General features: G+C 53.6%; 1 protein-coding gene and 1 pseudogene across 1 annotated transcript in view; both read right to left on the reverse strand.

Moving 5' to 3' along the window:
• The window catches only part of TSPEAR (thrombospondin type laminin G domain and EAR repeats), a 53,878-nt gene extending 37,037 nt beyond the window's left edge, over positions 1-16,841 (reverse strand). Inside the window, exons 1-4 of the mRNA XM_004467828.3 lie at positions 16,804-16,841; positions 14,685-14,901; positions 14,137-14,320; positions 13,650-13,858 (exon numbers count right to left, since the gene is read on the reverse strand). Of these exons, the coding sequence (XP_004467885.2) occupies positions 13,650-13,858; positions 14,137-14,320; positions 14,685-14,901; positions 16,804-16,841 (648 nt within the window). The remainder of the gene's footprint in view (positions 1-13,649; positions 13,859-14,136; positions 14,321-14,684; positions 14,902-16,803) is intronic.
• On the reverse strand, positions 7,267-8,193 carry LOC139438807 (keratin-associated protein 10-3-like; annotated as a pseudogene).
• Positions 16,842-17,495: the final 654 nt, after the last annotated feature.

The raw sequence follows: 17,495 nt of genomic DNA on the forward strand, positions 1-17,495 counted from the left end.
GAGAAGCGAAGAGAAAGAGAAGAAAACCTCACAGAGCCGAAGGGAAACTTGTGTCTTCAGATTTGAAATTCTGAACAAAACTGCGCCAAGATGAATAGAAAAGGCACCTGTCTAGATACGCCGGTGAAGTTCCTGACACCAAACATAAACTTAAAATCCTAAAGCTTCCAGAGTGTTCCACACCCTGCTTCACCAGGGGACAGAATCTTCAGAGTCCGGGGAAATGACTGAGAATGGACAACTCCACGGCGCGCCCTGGCCTGAGGGAAGCGAAAGCGGTCCAGCGACACAACTGCCCTGAAAGGCTGCCACTGACGAAGCGTCCAGTGCAGGGACGAGGGTCCACGCCCGCCAAGCCTGGGAGCAAATCCAGCGGGCAGGGGACACAGGAACAACAAAGAGCAAGGCAGCTGGCAAGAAGCAGGGAAAGGAAGTACTTCCGCCCAAGCCCAGGAGCCAAGTGGTGCTAATTCTCCTTCTTTGTGTAATCCATCCTCCGTGGCGTCCAGTTCTACCAGTGTTGACAGACGCACATTCACACACCCGCCTCAAGAGTCACGCAGAATTCCATCGCCCATCCCACAGTCTTTGTGTTGTCCCTTTTAAGTCAATTCCTGCTGGATCCCAAATCCCTGGAACCACTGGTTCCATCTCTGCAGTCTCTTCTAGAATGTCGTATAAATGGATTTGTACTATTTGTAGCATTTTGGGTGGCTTCTTTCACAAGCACGATGTCCTTGAGATTCATCCATGTTGCTTTATGCCTTAATAGTTTATTCCTTTTTTCTTGTTGAAAAGTATTCCATTGTGTGAAATTACCCGTTTACATATTCAATGTTTGAAGGACATTTTTGGTGTTTCCTGTTTCTGATGGCCATGAGCAAAACTGCTAGAAACACTGTACAGGTGTTTGTGTGGTTGAAGGCTTTCTTTCCTTTTTCTTGGGTAAAATCCTAGGAGTGGGATTGCTGGGTCATTTGTTAGTGTATGTTTAACTTCATAAGAAGCTGACAAACTGTTTTGCAAATGGCTGTATCATTTTGCATTTCCACTAGCAATGTCTTGTTCAAGTTGCCATGTGTCCTTGCCAGCACTTAATGTTGTGAGCTTTTTAGTTTTAATTATAGCCATTCTCATGGGTGTGTGTGTATGCTTGCATTTCCCTAATGACTAATGGTGTTGAGCATTTATGTGCTTATTTGCCTTCCAGACATCTTCTTTGGTAAAGTGTCTCTTTAGGTTTTTACCTCCCACCCCCTTTTTATTAGGTTTTCTTATTATTGTATTTTAAGAATTCTTTATAGATTTTGGGCACAAGTACATTGGTCAGATATATGATTTGCACATATTTTCTGCCAATATGTCACTAGTCTTTTCGTTCTCTTATTTTTTTGCCTTTATGGATCATGCTTCTGGTGTTGAATCTAAAAACCCTTTAACTTAAAACAAAGTCATAAATATTTCCTTCTTGAAATTTAACAGTTTTACATTTTAAATTTAGATCTGTGTTCCCTTTGGTTTAATTTTTACATAAAGTCTGAGGTGTGGGTCAAGGTTCTTTCTTCTTTTTTTGCACATGGACATCCAGACTGTTTGTTGAGAATACTCTCCTTTCTTATTTTTTTTTTAAGACTTGTTTTTTATTTATTTCTCTCCCCTTCCCCCGTCATTGTCTGCTCTCTGTGTCCAATTGCTGTGTGTTCTTCTGTGTCTGCTTGCATTCTTGTCGGTGGCACTAGGAATCTTTGTCTCTTTTTGTTGCGTCATCTTGCTGCATCAGCTCTCTGTGTGTGCGGTGCCATTCCTGGGCGAGCTGCACTATTTTCACATGAGGTGGCTCTCTTACGGGCGCACTCCTTGCACGTGGGGCTCCCCTACATGGGGGACACCCCTGTGTGGCACAGCACTCCTTGCACCTATCAGCACTGCGTGTGGGCCAGCTTCACCACGTGGATCAGGAGGCCCTGGGTTTGAACCCTGGACCTCCCATGTGGTAGGAGATGCTCTATCAGTTGAGCCAAATCCACTTTCCTCTCCTTTCTTATTGAACTATTTTTGCACTTTTGCCAAAAATCAGTTGACTTTATTTGTGTGGGTCTATTTCTTCACTCTCTTCTGTTTCCTAGAGGTATGTATCCATCCTATGGCCAACACCATACTGTCTTGCTTATGGTAACTTTATAGTAAACCTTGAAATCAGGTAGCTTGAGTCTTCTTTTTCAAAAATGTTTTGACTGTTTTGGTTTCAATTCCTATAATAAATCAACCTCTCTCTCAATAGATATATTTTCACACACACACACACACATACACACACACACAGAGTTTCTCTGGAGAACCCCAACTAATACAATAGCTTTCATCAAATGTGGAAAAAGTTTGGCCATTATTTCTTCAAATAGTTTTTCTGTTCCAAATTCTTTCATTCTTTCTCTTCTTCTTTGGAAAGTCCAGTTACATATTTATTAGGTCATTTGAGGTTGTCCTACAGCTCACTAGTGCTCTGTTTATTTCCTTTTCCTCTCTGTATATCAGTTTCTACTGCTATGACTTCAAGTTTACTAGTCTTTTCTTCTGCAGTGTCTATTCTGTTGTTTATCTTATCTATTGTAATTTACACCCCACAAATTGTAGTTTTCAACTCTAGCTGTTATATTTGTTTCTTCTATATCTTCCTTATCTTTAAATTAATATGCTTTTCTTTGTGTCCTTAAATATATAGAATATAGGTATAATTATTAGTTCATGTTCTTGCTTACTAAGTCCATCATCTGTTTATTTCTGGACTCTGACTGATTTTATCTTCTTAAATGGTACTATTTTCGTGCTGCTTTGCCTGCCTGGTAATCTCTGAATGGATGTCCAAAACTGTGAGTTTTACCTCATTGGGTGCTGGATATTGCTGTGGATGCTCTTCATCTTTGTTCTAGGATGTAGTTCAGTGTATTCTTTTGAGGCTTGCTCATAGCTTAGTCACGTAGGACTGGACTGGAGGCTGTCAAGGGCTAACTTCACCCTCTCTAAGGTGATGCCTCCTGAGTAAGTTCTCCCACGTCCTGGGAATCGTGAGGGTTTCCCACTCGGGACAGGCACTAGGTCTGACTCTGAGCTCCGAGGTCATTCCGTGTTTCCCTGGTTTCTTTTCCAGGCTCAGGTATTTGTATTTGTACATGCATTTGCTGAGTGTCACATTGCCCCCTAGCTGAGGGACCTCTGTGGGTCTCTGGAGTTGCCTCTCCGTGCAGGTCTCCCCTCTCTGGTTCTCGGCCCTATGAATATAGCTGCCTTGGCCCCCCCAAAATTCCCAAGTCCATCTTTGACCCTAGGGAGACCAAGGGGCTCCACTTGGGCTCCCCCCCTGCACTGTGACCTGGGGACTTTCTCCAGCATTAGGCTGGGCCAAGCGCCCACTCCCGGTCACTGTTTCCCAGTTGCAGGTGTCCCTGTCCTGTGCTGCTGAACATCCAGCATCTGAAAACTGTTGTTTTACGCATTTTCCTTATTTATTTTTTATTGGTCTGCATGGGAAGGTGTTTTAGTTTGCTAGAAGCTGCCAAAAGCAATGTACCAGGAATGGGTTGGCTTTTACAGAGGAGATTTTTTAGTTTAAAAGTTTACAGTATTGAGGCTGAGGAAAAAATGTCCAAATCAAGGCATCATCAGGCAATGCCTTCCCCCAGAGACTGGTTGCTGGCCGCCCTGGAGCCCTCATGTGCAAGTGCACGGAGGGGCCCCTCCTCTGCTGGGCTGCCTTGTCTCCAGCTTCCCTCCCGTGGCTCTCGCTCTGCTTGTGTTCCACGCTTCAGCTTCTGGCTCCCAGGACATGCTCTCTCAGCTTCGCGGGCTCCCTCTGAGCTCCTGGGTCTCCTCTCGGTCTTGTGGCCCTCTCTCCATATTTATCCCATTTATGAAGGACTCCAGCGGGAGGATCAAGACCTACCCCGGGCCGCGCCCTGCTGAAGGCATTTAATCAGCAGGCCCCACCCACAGTGGGTTCACACCCACAGGAGTGGATCGGTGCTCGGGGGTCCATGAAAGCCTCGAACTGCCCCTGAAAGTCAACCCAGGCTCTCCTACCCCATTTGGCTGGAAGTTCTGTTCTGCTCAGTGTTGTTTCTGCTTCCAGCACTTTCTCCTCCGGGGGGCAGTCTGACCTGGGGGTCAGTTTCAGGAGTCCACAGTGGCCAGGGGGCTCCGGCCCCACTACACCCGGCTGCAGCCCACCAGCACACACCAGCTGGTGGGGAGGATAAACCCTTCCCGTTCCACCTGCTGTTTTCAAACTGGCCTGCCCTGTTTCCCAGTGACACCTGGGGTCCTGCTCTCAGGGTGGGCGCACCCCTCCCTGCTCTCCTCCACGCCCCCCGCACAGATGTCAGGACCACGAGGTTAGGAGTTACTCCTCATGGGCTGGAATTTGGGGCCTTTTAGTGATACCTTGTCCTCAAGTTTCTCCTCAATAGAGCCCATGGGTTTTCTTTGTCATCTGGTAATTCTACTGTTTTTATTTGGGACTTAGGGAGATTCAAAAACTATGCCACAGCGCCACCTTCGAGAATCTTCCCCCAAATTCCTTCTTCATTGTAGTAAAAGAAAACGTATAGAAAATGGGAGTACAAATATATTTCCTTAATTTACTAAAAATAAAAAAGGTATCTACCTGAAACCATCACATATGATGGCAAACCTTTGGAAACATTCTCATAAAAAACAGGAAAAACCAAGGATACATTTACTGCTCTTTGGTTATACAGAATGTACAAATTAATGTTGTAACAGGAAAAATAAATAGAAATAAGAGTTATAAAGATTGGAAATAAGTTAAACTTTCATTATTTTCAGATTATGAGCTTATCCACAAAGAAGTTCTTAAAAAATTAACTGAAAAAATTTAAGAACTAATAAATAGAATTTATAAAGGGGATGGATATCCTAGGACAACATAATTGAAAAAAATTCCTATGAAACATTCAGGATTCAACCTGCCTAGGATATTTAAGATCTGTGGAAGAAAATGATAAGATTCCAAATTGTAAAATATATTTTCTGATATATTCTAAATAACTAATATATTTCTAATATATTAGAAAATATATGTGACTGGATGGGACATGAAAAGTTAGGTAGTTTCGTCCCAACTATTCAAAAGATCAATGCAGTCTTGATCAAAGTACAAGAGTATTTTAAAAAACAACTTGAAAATCTTTCTAAAATATATTGACAAGGGGATGTGTACAATAAATTTCTGGGAAAGAAGAAAGATATGATTTATTAGATAGTAAAATAATGAAGCTAAAGTGGATAAAACAGCTTGGCACTGGTGAAAGAACAGATAAAAAATTAATGGAACAAAAAAAATTAATGGAACAAACTAGAGATTTCAGAAATAGATTGATGAATATAAAGGAATTTTGCATAAAAGAGACATTTCAAATGAGAGGGTGGGGAAAATGGACTTGAAAACTTAGGGGAAAAAAACAGTCAGTCATTAATGAGGTATAGGAAAGGTAGCGTTTTATACCTCTCAAGTTATTTTAGCAATGCAGTAAAATTCAATATAAGCAATAGAATTGCAAAAAAAATTAGAAACAGATTTAGAAAATATGTTTCTAATTTCAGGAAGTATACCAAAAACAATGCAAGGGCCTGAGAGAAGGTATTGGGAGTTCATATGATAAACGGCATTTCCAGCCTTAAGTGCATAAGAAAAATACAAATAACTAAATAGAAAATGGGCTAAGAATATGACCCGCCATTTTAGAAGGAAGCAACGCAAACGCCTATGCATTTATGACAAGGTGAGTAACTGGCAGCCATCAGGTGACACTGTCAGCAAGGAACTGAGTAACCAGCAGCCATCAGATGACACTGTCAGCAAGGAACTGAGTACGCAGCTGGCAGCCATCCGGTGACACTGTCAGCAAGGAACTGAGTGAGCAACCAGCAGCCATCAGGTGACACAGGAAGGAACTGAACAAGCAACCAGCAGCCATCAGGTGACACTATCAGCAAGGAACTGAGTAACCAGCAGCCATCAGATGACACTGTCAGCAAGGAACTGAGCGCACAGCCGGCAGCCTTCAGGGGACAGTGACTGTGGGGAGTGACCACAGAGTTTAAGCTCCAACTCCACATCACTGTTTGTTGCCTTTCCTGCCCCCAGCCTGTCCTCCTCGGTGGCAGAACCGCGGGCTGTCAGTCCCGTCGAGGGCCCCCTGGGGCTCCTTTTGGCCTCCTGATGCTGACATCTGCGTCCTGGGGCTTCCCAGGGTGGGAACGCCTTTGGTCTCCTCGGCCCAGCCTGAAAAGCAGCTCATCTGTAAGCGCAGACCCGTCCCCGTGCTCCCTCCTCAGGCACAGCAATGTGTCTGCTCTGCCTCCTCCGGAAGCTTCCGTACACAACACCTTTCCTTAGAATGGACGTCAGAGGACGGGCCCTGCTGGCAGAGACGCGGGCAGTGCCCTGGGTCCGCCTTCGCCGTGTGGGGACACGTGGTCCAGTGGGGGTGAGCGCACACAGCCCTCACTTGTCCTCCTGGAATCCGAGGCCCCCCAGCGCAGCCCCCTCTCGGGATGGGGCGCAGGCAGCAGGGAACCCTACATTCCTGCACCACTTGTGGGTTATTTTGTTTCCAAATAGTCTGACTCCTGTGAACCTGGAAGGGGGAGAACTCAGGGGTGGACCACAAAGAGGGCGACCACAGACCTGGTGGGGGTGCCTGGAGCTGCGTCAGGGGGGCCCAGAGAGCCCCCAGGGCACGGGAGTCTCTGGGTGGCCACCCTGGGGTGGCAGAGGTGGAGCCCGAGTGGAGCTGAGCCTCCCCGGTGGGGCGTGCAGCCCAGGGACCCCCGTGCCCTGTGGGCTCCTCAGTCCCCGTGTGGACACAGCCGTGCCTGCAGGGACCGCCTCCCGGCTAGACCACGGGACCCACCATGGTCTGAGGAAAGAGCGCGACCAGGCATCTCAGGGTAGATTATTGGGGCTGCCCAGCGAGGGCAGGCAGGTGGGAAAGCGAGGCCGAGCGTAGGGGCGGGGAACGGGAAGGAAGGTGACAGTTGACAGGCGGGTGTGGGCGGGACCCGGGAGCTGGGAGGCTGGACAGGGTGCCTGGGAGCCAGGGCAAAGGTCACGTCAGGACGTGGGTGGTGGCGCTGCCCGACCTCGGGGCTCCAGCCGTCCACACGGTCAGGGCGGGGTTGAGAAGTGGCTGCGAGGGGCGCGGCCGTGGGGGCCTGGGGCCCGGCTGCCCTGGGGGCTGTTCCCGCTCAGCAGCAGGAGCGCGGGGCCAAGGCGGGGCCGCAGCAGGCCGGGCGGGGCAACGGGGGCCGGCAGAGGAGGGACACGCAGGAGGCCGGGCGGCAGCAGCTGGGCTGGCGGGAGCAGGCGGGGGCCCCGCAGGGGGAGGCGGGCACGTGGCAGGCGGGTCTGCACACGGGGCGGCAGAGCAGGGACACGCAGGACGGGGGTCTGCAGCAGGGCGAGGGGCAGGGGGCGGGCACACGGCAGAGGGGCCTGCAGCAGACGGGCTTGGAGCAGGACGTGCAGGGGCAGTGTGTGCAGCAGGCAGGCTGGCAGCTAGACTGCTGGCAGCAGGAGGAGCACGGGCTGGACCCACAGCTCACAGGGGTGCAGGGGAGGGTCAGGCAGGGGGCTGGGGCAGCAGGTGGGGGCGCAGCAGGTGGACGGGCAGCAGGTGGGGGCGCAGCAGGTGGACGGGCAGCAGGTGGGGGCGCAGCAGGGGGCGGGCAGCAGCTCTCTGGGCAGTCGTCCCCCTGCCAGGAGGGGCCGGTGCAGGCGCTGGGCAGGCAGACGCTGCCAGAGCTCAGGTGGCTGGAGCAGAGGGACCCAGTGGACGCAGCCACGGTGGGGGTGGGGGGCGCGCTGGGAGGAGGGGCTGGTGAGTGAGGGGTGCGTGGGGTGGGGGCCGCAGCTCTGGGCTCTGGGCTCCCCCTCCCCGGCTTCTGCCGTCCCACGGGGCGTCACCAAGCCCGCCCTTCCCGGGGAGCCGCTTCCCGGCCGGCTTGGGGAGGTTTTGTTGCCGAGGGCCGTGGCCCAGCTCGTCGGTCTCCTGCCTGTGGTGGCCTCGGCAGCCCGTCCCCTCCGGGGTCCCCACAGGAGCAGGAGGGAGGGGTGTGGGGGATGGGGGTGGGCCTGCGCCTCGGCCTTAGGTCCTGGCTGGAAGCACCGTCCATAGGGGCACCCCGGGACACTCGCCCACGTTGGCTGCGGCCAGCAGGGCACCCGGTGCCTTGCCCAGAGGGGCCCACGCCCCTCCAGTGTGGGGAGAGGGACCTTCGTGGAGACCTGCCTCACCGCCCACGACAGCCCGAGGTCCACCATCCACCCAGAGAGCTGCAGGGAGTGGGGGGAGCTGCGGGCTCCCCGCGCTGGGCAGAGGAGCGAGGGGCCGCCCCAGGATTGCCGGCTGCTGTGTGGACGGGCCCGCCTGAGCGCGAGCCCGCCTGCTCGTCCCGTGACCTCGCGAAAGGAAGCACGCGGGGCCCACGTGGCGGGCGCCAGTGGAGCCAGCCCGCAGCCCCTGCAGCTTCACGCAGCGCAGCGCATCCAGCAGCGGAATGCATTCTTCTCAAGTGCTCGTGGAGCCTCTCCAGGTTACGCCGAAAGCCAGGCAGTAAGAAAACCCCGGAACGTTTACAAGCACTCAAAGAATACCACGACGGAATGACGTTAGAATCAGTAACAGAAAGAGAGCTTGGAATCGCACAAACCTGTGGAACTTAAGCAGCGCACTCCTAAAGAACAGGCCTAAGAAGAAATCAAAAGGACATTAGAAAATACCGTGAGATGAATGGAAATGAAGACACAACACACCAAAACTAATGGGATGCAGCGAAAGCAGTAGTGGGACAGTTATAGTTACAAAATATTAAAATAGAAGAAATCTCTCAAATCAGTAACCTAAACTTTCCATCTTAGGACAATGAGAAAAAAGAGCCAACTAAACTTAAAGCAAAGAGAAGTAAAGAATAAAGACTAGAGCAGATTTAAGGAAACAGAAAATAGGAAAACAACAGAGAAAATCAATAAAATCAAAAGCTGGTTCTTTGAGAAGATTAACAAAATTGACAAACTTTTTAGCTAGACTAAGAAAAAAAGAAAAGATTCAAATTACTAGAATTAGAAAAGAAAGGGGGTGTTACTACTGTTCTTACAGAAATAAAAAGGATTATTTTTTTAAACTTTGAATAAGTGTATGCCTATCAATTAGATAACATGGATGAATTCCTAGAAAGACATTAACTATCAAACTGTCTAAAAGCAAAATAGACAATCCAAATAGACCTATAACAAGTAAAGAGACTTATACTAATTTTTATTTTGTTTTATTTATTTAGTCTTTATTTTTTTAATTTTACATTAAAGAAATATGAGGTCCCCATATACCCCCCACCCCCCTCACCCCACTCCTCCTGTATCAACAACCTCTTTCATCATCATGGGACATTCATTGCATTTATGGCCCCTCTGATATGAAATAAGTAAACCAAGCTGTCTCAGAGAGCTAGAGCCTGGATGATAAACTTAAAGGAATTTGGGGGGTAGAGGAAGGTTGGGAGCTGACACCTACCTGGGTGAAATCTATGATAAGCTGGAGGTAAGTATTTGTACAGGGAAGGGATAAAATGGGGGCATAGGGGTACCTTTGGGTGGGGCTTTGCAGGCTTGAGGGGGGCTAGGGTTGGGAGGATGGGTCAGATGGCCCAAGAAATTGGGGGGAGGGTGGGGGGAACATTTGAACATAGGAGATTGTCAGGTATGTGGTTAAAATTATAAGATAGAGAAAACTCTTTACAAAATATAATATGCAAGGTTACCTGTTTAAGATGCTTAAGGGGGGCATCTGACATAGGGCAGGCTTCTAGGAGTGTGTGAGTGCTCATTTTGTCATAGTGGGTTATATCATCGGGTGGAGACCCATACAACGAGAGTGAAGGTACACCCACGTCCTGGGGAGGACTGATGTTCTCAAACAGAGGAAACTGTGTCTCTCGAGACAATTGGTGGCTCCCAATGGGTTAGGACAGTCAAGTGTCAAACCCTCAACACTGTTGCAAGTATATTAATTTTTAAAAGTCTGCAAAGGAAAGCCAGGCCTAGATGACTTCACTACTGAACTCTACCAACTTAATTCTAATATTTCTCAAACTCTTCCAAAAAGTTGTAGAGGAGGGAACACTTTCCAACTCACTCTATGAGCTAATATTCACCTGATAATTTAATACTCTGTATTAATTTTTAAATTTTTTAAATCCTCATGATTACCTTGATGCAAATTTTTTTTATATGATCCTACACATTTTCATGATAAAAAAAAAAACACTCAGCAAACTAGGAATAGAAAGGAACTTCCTCAGGAAGATAAAGGGCATCTGTGAAAACTCCACTGCTCACATTGTACTTAACAGTGAAAGACGGGCGGCTTGGCTCCTGAGGTCAGCAGCAAGACCAGGCTGCCCGCTCCTGCCACGTCGTTTCAACATTGTGCCGGCGCTTCTAGCCAGGATAATGAGGGAGGAAAAAGAAATAAAAGGCAGCCAAATTGGAAAGGAGAAGTAAAACTATTTCTATTTGCCCATGAAATGATTTTGTTTACAGAAAATCCTAAGGAATCCGTTTTAAAAACCATTAGAACTGGGCGGTGGACTTGGCCCAGTGGATAGGGCGTCCGCCTACCACATGGGAGGTCCACGGTTCAAACCCCGGGCCTCCTTGACCCGTGTGCAGCTGGCCCACATGCAGTGTTGATGCGCGCAGGGAGTGCCCTCCCACGCAGGGGTGTCCTCGCATAGGGGAGCCCCACGCGCAAGGAGTGCGCCCCGTAAGGAGAGCCGCCCAGCCTGCCCAGGAATGGTGCCACAAACACGGAGAGCTGACACAACAAGATGATGCAACCAAAAGAAACACAGATTCCCGTGCCGCTGGCAACAACAGAAGCGGACAAAGAAGACGCAGCAAATAGACACAGAGAACTGACGATGGGGTGGGGTGGGGAGGGGAGAGAAATAAATAAATAAATCTTTAAAAAATAAAAAAAATAAATAAAAACCGTTAGAACTGATACCAAGTCAGCAAGGATGCAGGATAGACGATCCATATGAAAAAATCAATTATATTTTATACATTTGCAATGAATCCTCTGAAAATCAAATTAAGAAAGCAATTCTAGTCACAATAATATCAAAAAGAATGAAATGCTTAGGAATAAATTTAATAAAGTGCAAAACTTATACACTGAAAAATACAAAACTTTGTTGTAAGCAATTAAAGCAGATCTAAATAAATAGACACCCCATGTTCATGGATCAGAAGACTTAACACCGCTCAGATGGCACTATTCCCCCAAATGACGTAGCGATTCAATGCAATTCCTATCATAAGCCCAGCTGACGTCTTTGCAGAAATTAAGAAGCTGATTTTAAAATTTATATGGAATTGCAAAGGACCCAGGTGAACCAAAATAATCTTGAAAAATGAAGAACAAAATTGTAGGACTCACATTTCCCGATTTCAAAACGTATGTTAAAAAGCAACAGAATAAGCATATACAACTAAATTAATGGAATAGAATTAAGAGTCCAGAAATAAACCCTTACGTCTATGATCAGCTGCTGTTTGACCAAGGAGCTAAGACCAGCAATGGGGAAAAACAATCTCAACAAGTGGTGTTGGGACAGCTGGAGGGCCACCTGCAGAAGGAAGCCGGACCCTGGCGGCGCACCGTTTACAAAAAACTTAGCTCAAAATGGATCAAAAACCTGAATATAAGTGCTAAACTTATGGAACACTTAAAAGAAATCCTAGGGGTGAAACTTCGTGATCTCATATTTGGCAGTGGTTTCTTAGGTATGGAACAAGCATCTAAAGAAAAAATAAATGAATCAGACTTCATCAGAACTAAACACTTTTGTGCATAAAAGGACACTCAAGGAATTGAAAAGAAAACCTACAGAATGGGAGGAAATATTTGTAAACCATAGATCTGATAGGGGTTTAGTATACAAAATACATAAAGAACTCTAAACAACTTAACAAGACAACCCAATTTAAAAATGGACAAAAGACTTGAATAGACGTTTCTCAAAAAAAAAAAAAGACATGCCAGGGGTCAGCAAGTACATGAAAAGCTGCTTGACATCATTCTTCATTAGGGAAATGCAAATCAAAACCACAACAAGACACCACTTCACACCCAGCAGGATGGGATGGAAGATGAAAATCACAGGTGTCGGTGAGGAATGGAGAAGCTGAAACCCTCCTGTGCTGCTGGTGGGAACATAAGATGGTGCAGCCGCTGGGGAAACAGTCTGGTGCAGCCGCTGGGGAAACACCCAAATGCCATTTGACCTGCACTTCTACCCCAAAGAATCAAAAACAGGTGTCCACAGCCCTGTCCCTGCACATTCATGGCAGCAGGGTCACAACAGCCAGAAGGAGGAGACAGCCCGAGTGCCCCCCCGCCCAGGGACTGCCAAGCAGAAAGAAGGTGCTGGATCCGCACGGCGGGACCGGGCAGTGAAGGAGCGAGGCCTGGTACGGTCTGGCCCTGGAAAACGCCACAGCGAGCAAGCGAAGCGGGCACGAAGACCACGTCACAGCTCCCACCCGCGTGGGTGCCCGGGCGGCAGCGTGACAGGCACGGGGCAGCTCGCTGTGCTGAGGGCTGGCACCTCCCGGAGGGGAGGAAGACGCTCTAAAGCGCCGTGGTGCTGGGTGCACGGGCACAGGGACACCCTGAGCGCGAATGAGCTGCGAGCGTCGCGCGGGCACGGCGTGGAGCGACACCTCAGTGAAGGGGTCAGCAAGTCACCGCGCGTGACAGACAACGAGAAGGCAGAGCAGAGAACGGAGGCTGCCCTTCGGGGCGATGCCACGCGAGGGGGCCATGGGACCCAAGCATCGGAGTCACACTCGAGGAGCGCGCTGAGGGAAGAAGGGTTTCACCTGGAAGCTAGAATTTGCGTGATAAAGCACAAAACGGACATCGTGGAACTGAAAAACCCAGGTACTGAACTGAAAGCCCCGGGATTGGGTTTGACGGCAGGTTTGACGGTGGCGCACCCAGAAAAAGAAAGTGGGGCACGGCCCGGACGAGCGCGCAGCAGGGAAAACCGGCAGCGAGCGCCCCGCGTGAGGAAGGGCCGCCCCGGGTCTGCCGGCGCCCGAGCTCGAGCCGCGCCCGTCACGCTCCACGACGGCCTTTCCTGCCCCGCAGGGACGCTTCCAGGCTAGTCGGGGGGCGTGGGGGTGGCACGCTTGCTACATTTGGGATGGACGGGACCCATAGAGGGTAACTGTTTGGCATTTACTGTTTCTATTTCCCGTCAAAGGACATCAAGCTAAAAATTCCAAATACTGTGCTAAGCCCTCGATGGCTTAGCACACCAGGAAAATCCTACCCGCAGGAATCGCCAGTACGGACCCCAGCAAGCTGCCACGCAGGCTCTGCCGGCGCTGCCAGGGACGGGGGCCTCACTACCTAGCGAGACGAGCCGCCGTCGCCCCACAGGCCTCCAGACCCCGGCAGGGCCGCCCGGAGCTGGGCTCGGCTGTGCCCGGGGCCCACCCCGGGGCTGAGGTCAGAGGGGGGTCCGCCCGATCCAGCCGAGGGGTCCAGCGTGTCACTGACCTTGGGTGGAAGCCCGGGCACTTGCAAGGTCACCACGATGGAGAACTCTTCGGGGAAGAGGTCGCACCTGGAGAACATCCTCGAGGCGGGGAAGCTGAGGGCGCGGGGCGCGGCGGCCGAGAGCCGGAAGCCCCACGCGCCCCGGGCCCGCGCCGTCCTGACGCCGTCCGCGGGGACCGCCTCGGCCAGGAGGTCCAGGGGCCGCAGGTCTGTGCGGAGAGAGAGGTCGGTCAGGGCGGCCCCCCACGCGGGCGCCCCCTCGCCACAGCCAGCCACCACACTGCCGTGCCCACGCCACCTGCCGCCAGGGGTGCCCCTGCCCGGCCGGGCCAAGGCCGCTGCTCCACGGCCTGACACGGGGCTCGGGCGGCGAGGACCACCAAGGCCGGGAGGCCAGGGCGCAGGCCCCGAGACGCCGGGGGCCGGGGGGCTGCGTGGGGCCCGCCTGCCGCTCCCTCCCACCCTCTAGGCATTCAGGGGACCCGACGGCCTCCAGGGCCCCCGAAGAGGCGGGGAAGCAGGGGCCTGACGGGCGTCCGTGGCCGGAAAGGGGCCTGGGCCAGCGACGGGCTGCGCACCGGTGAGAGCAGAGCGGCCTCGGCCTGGACGGCCCCTCGGCACTGCCCGGCCCCCTGGCACTGCCCGGCAGGCCGCTCGGACCGGGTCCGGGGCTAGGGGTGGACGGCAGGGCGCGTGAGCCATGGTTCTCCCCCCTCCTGTCTCCCTTGGGCCGAGGGTCTTGCTGTGGGACTGTCCACCTGAGCCTGCCCCGGGGTGCCGGGACCCCGGGGTCCGGGCGGGCGGCTGACCCGCAGCTGGCAGCGGCCGCAACGGAACTGCCCGGGCAGTGCCCCCTCTGTGGGAGCCCACGGCTGGTTGTCAGGGCGCGGGGTCCTCCCTGAAGGGGCAGTGTCCCCAAGAGCTCCGGGGAGGCTTGGGGACGAGACGCCCCATTCCCGGCAGCCTCGGGTTTTGGGTTTTTGTGTGGTCACAGCCAGGTGACCCGTGTGTGGTCACGGCTCTCGCGGCCCGTACCCCGCTGGCCAGAGGCTCGTGGCCCCCACGGAGAGCGAAGCCCACCCGGTGCAGGGACCGCCGTGTCTCCAGGCGCAGGCAGGAGGCGACCGGCCCCGCACAGAGCAGCGCTAAATAAATGCTTCCAGACCGAGCTGGCCAGCGGGGGCCGAGGGGCCCGTCCAGCTCACCGCTGCAGGTTGCGGAAGGTGGGGTCTGCACCCCGCGCTCCTGGAACCTGGAGGGAAGGACGCCCGCTGCGCACGCTGAGGCTCAGGGGAGCACAGGCCGCCCAGGCCCGCAGCGCCGCGGCAGGCCCAGGAAGCTCGGTCCCCACCGGCCACGCCACCCACACAGGCCCGGGCCAGCCCGGCCATGAGCGGGCCCGCATGGGCTGTGAAGGAAAATACTCTCTAAAGGTGCGCCGTCGCCAGCCACACGCGACACCGCCCTGGCAGGCCCCAGTGTGCGGGCTGATCCTCTGAGCAGCCACGCTGTCCTTTCCCCGATTCCCTGTTCCATCCCGGCACTAATGCTGTTCCCTGCCAGGGGAGTGCTGGCCACCGTTTATGGGGCGTGCTGGTTTCCGGGGTGCATGGGCCCCGCCCAGCCTGCAAAGGGGATCTCGTCCCTCCCTCCACCCCCCCAGGGGAGCAAGCGGGCGGGAGCCAGGGCAGAGGCACGGCCGCCCCTGGGGCCCTCCTAGCAGCTGTGCCGGGGCTGCCCGCGCAGGGCCACGCGGGCCGGACCAAGAGGCCCAGCAGGTGCGGCCTCTGCACCTCTCCGCAAGTCCCCGGAAGGATCCAGAAACCCGAGGGACCCCTGGAGGGCCTGAATGGTGACCGTGCTTGAAGCTACGAGGGCTGCGGCCCAGGGGACTTCGGGAGGGCCTCAGGGTCCCTTCCAGTCTGCAGGGTGGGCTGCAGGGGCCCCCAGGAGGAGCCTCAGATGCCCTGTTTTTGTAGACGCCCAGGGTCGGCCAGGCCAGCGAGACCGGGGGACGGCGATCAGAGGCTGCAGAGGGGCCTCGAGACCCTGCGGTGCTGAGGCAGGTGGGTGGGCGCGTGGACAGGCTGACCACCGGGGCCTCCCCACCGCCGCCGCAGGCCCAGCCTCTCGCAGAGCAGGTCAGCAGCCAAGGCCCTTCCAGGGCGACTTCCACAGGGTGAGCAGTAGCCAGGAAACAGCCAGCGTCCCCCCTTACACGTGTGCAGCCAGAGAGGGCAGGGGCGCAGAGCACAGGTGAGCAGTCAGAGAGGGCAGGGACGCACAGAGCACAGGTGAGCAGGTCAGACATGCACAGAGGTGCACAGAGCACAGGTGTGCTGTCAGAGAAGGGAGGCGATGTACAGAGCACAGGTGTGCAGGTCATAGAAGGGCAGGTGCGCACAGAGCACAGGTGAGCAGGTCAGACATGCACAGAGGTGCACAGAGCACAGGTGTGCTGTCAGAGAAGGGAGGCGATGTACAGAGCACAGGTGTGCAGGTCATAGAAGGGCAGGTGCGCACAGAGCACAGGTGAGCAGGTCAGACATGCACAGAGGTGCACAGAGCACAGGTGTGCTGTCAGAGAAGGGAGGCGATGTACAGAGCACAGGTGTGCAGGTCATCGAAGGGCAGGTGTGCACAGAGCACAGGTGTGTAGCCAGAGAGGGCAGGGGCACACAGAGCACAGGTGTGCCATGAGAGAAAGGCAGGGGTGTACAGAGCACAGGTGAGCAGGTTAGAGAAGGTCAGGGGCACACAGAGCACAGGTGTGCAGTCAGAGAAGGGAGGTGATGTACAGAGCACAGGTGCACAGGTCAGAGGACAGGGGTGCACAGGGCACAGGTGAGCAGGTCAGACAAGGGAGGTGACATAGAGCACAGGTGTGCAGGTCAGACTGGGCTGTCCTCTCCCCTCTGCTGGGACACCTGACCCAGGCTGACCGCGGCATGGCTGCTTCCTGCAGTGCCCAGGTAGGTGGCCTCTTCCGGCCCCACCACCCTCAGCCCCAGCCCTGGCGCTGGCCAGCGTACTTTATCGGTCAGCTTGTTCCTTTATCTCCCTACGCCTTCCCTACCTACTCACATGAAGGTTCTCCAGTTAACAGAGAGGTGGCAATTTGGGGGCCTGCCTAGGAAAGTTCCCGTCTGGTGACCGCACGAGAGCCTCAGAGCTGGTGAAGGTCAGCGCCATCGCGGGGGCAGCGCCATCGCGGACGCTCGGGCGCATGTAGCTGCTGTTCCCACGAGCTAGTGCTGATCCAGGCAGCACCTGCCCCAATCACAGCAAGACTGGCCATCCAGAGGGACGCTGGCCGAACTGTGGACCGGGGAACGCTGGCCCAATGGCAGGCCAGGCTCGTCAGTGCCTGGGGTCCCTCGCGCTTGCCCCCACCCCTCCTGCCTCCAGCTCCCCATGCCAGCAGCCCCCGTCCTCGCGCACTTTCTCTTGCCCCCTCCGAACCCCGCCCCACTCCGCTGCCGTAGCCCGGGTGACGGTGGCTGAGCCCTGCGCGGCGAGCACTGCGTGAGGAGTCTGCCCTCCCTGGGGGTCTCTGTGCACCCACAAAGGCCTCTTGCAAGGGTGGTTTGAGAACTAGCCCTGCCCTCCAGGTGCTCAGGTTAGCAGCAGGTGTGCCCCGAGCCCCACGTACGTCCCTGAACTAGACTCTGGACACTGCCGGACCTGGCTCACGACCCACCGAAGCTCTGTGCACCTCGGTTTCCTCGTTTGTAGCGTGGGCAGTGCTGACGGTCCCCGAGCACTGCTTCCTGGGGTCACTCCTGGGGGTCCTGGAAGACCGCCCTGTCCCTGGCGCGGTGCAGGCCTCGGCCCCCCAGCTGGGCG

The sequence above is a fragment of the Dasypus novemcinctus genome, chromosome 4 (assembly GCF_030445035.2).
Source record: "Dasypus novemcinctus isolate mDasNov1 chromosome 4, mDasNov1.1.hap2, whole genome shotgun sequence".
Taxonomy (NCBI): domain Eukaryota; kingdom Metazoa; phylum Chordata; class Mammalia; order Cingulata; family Dasypodidae; genus Dasypus; species Dasypus novemcinctus.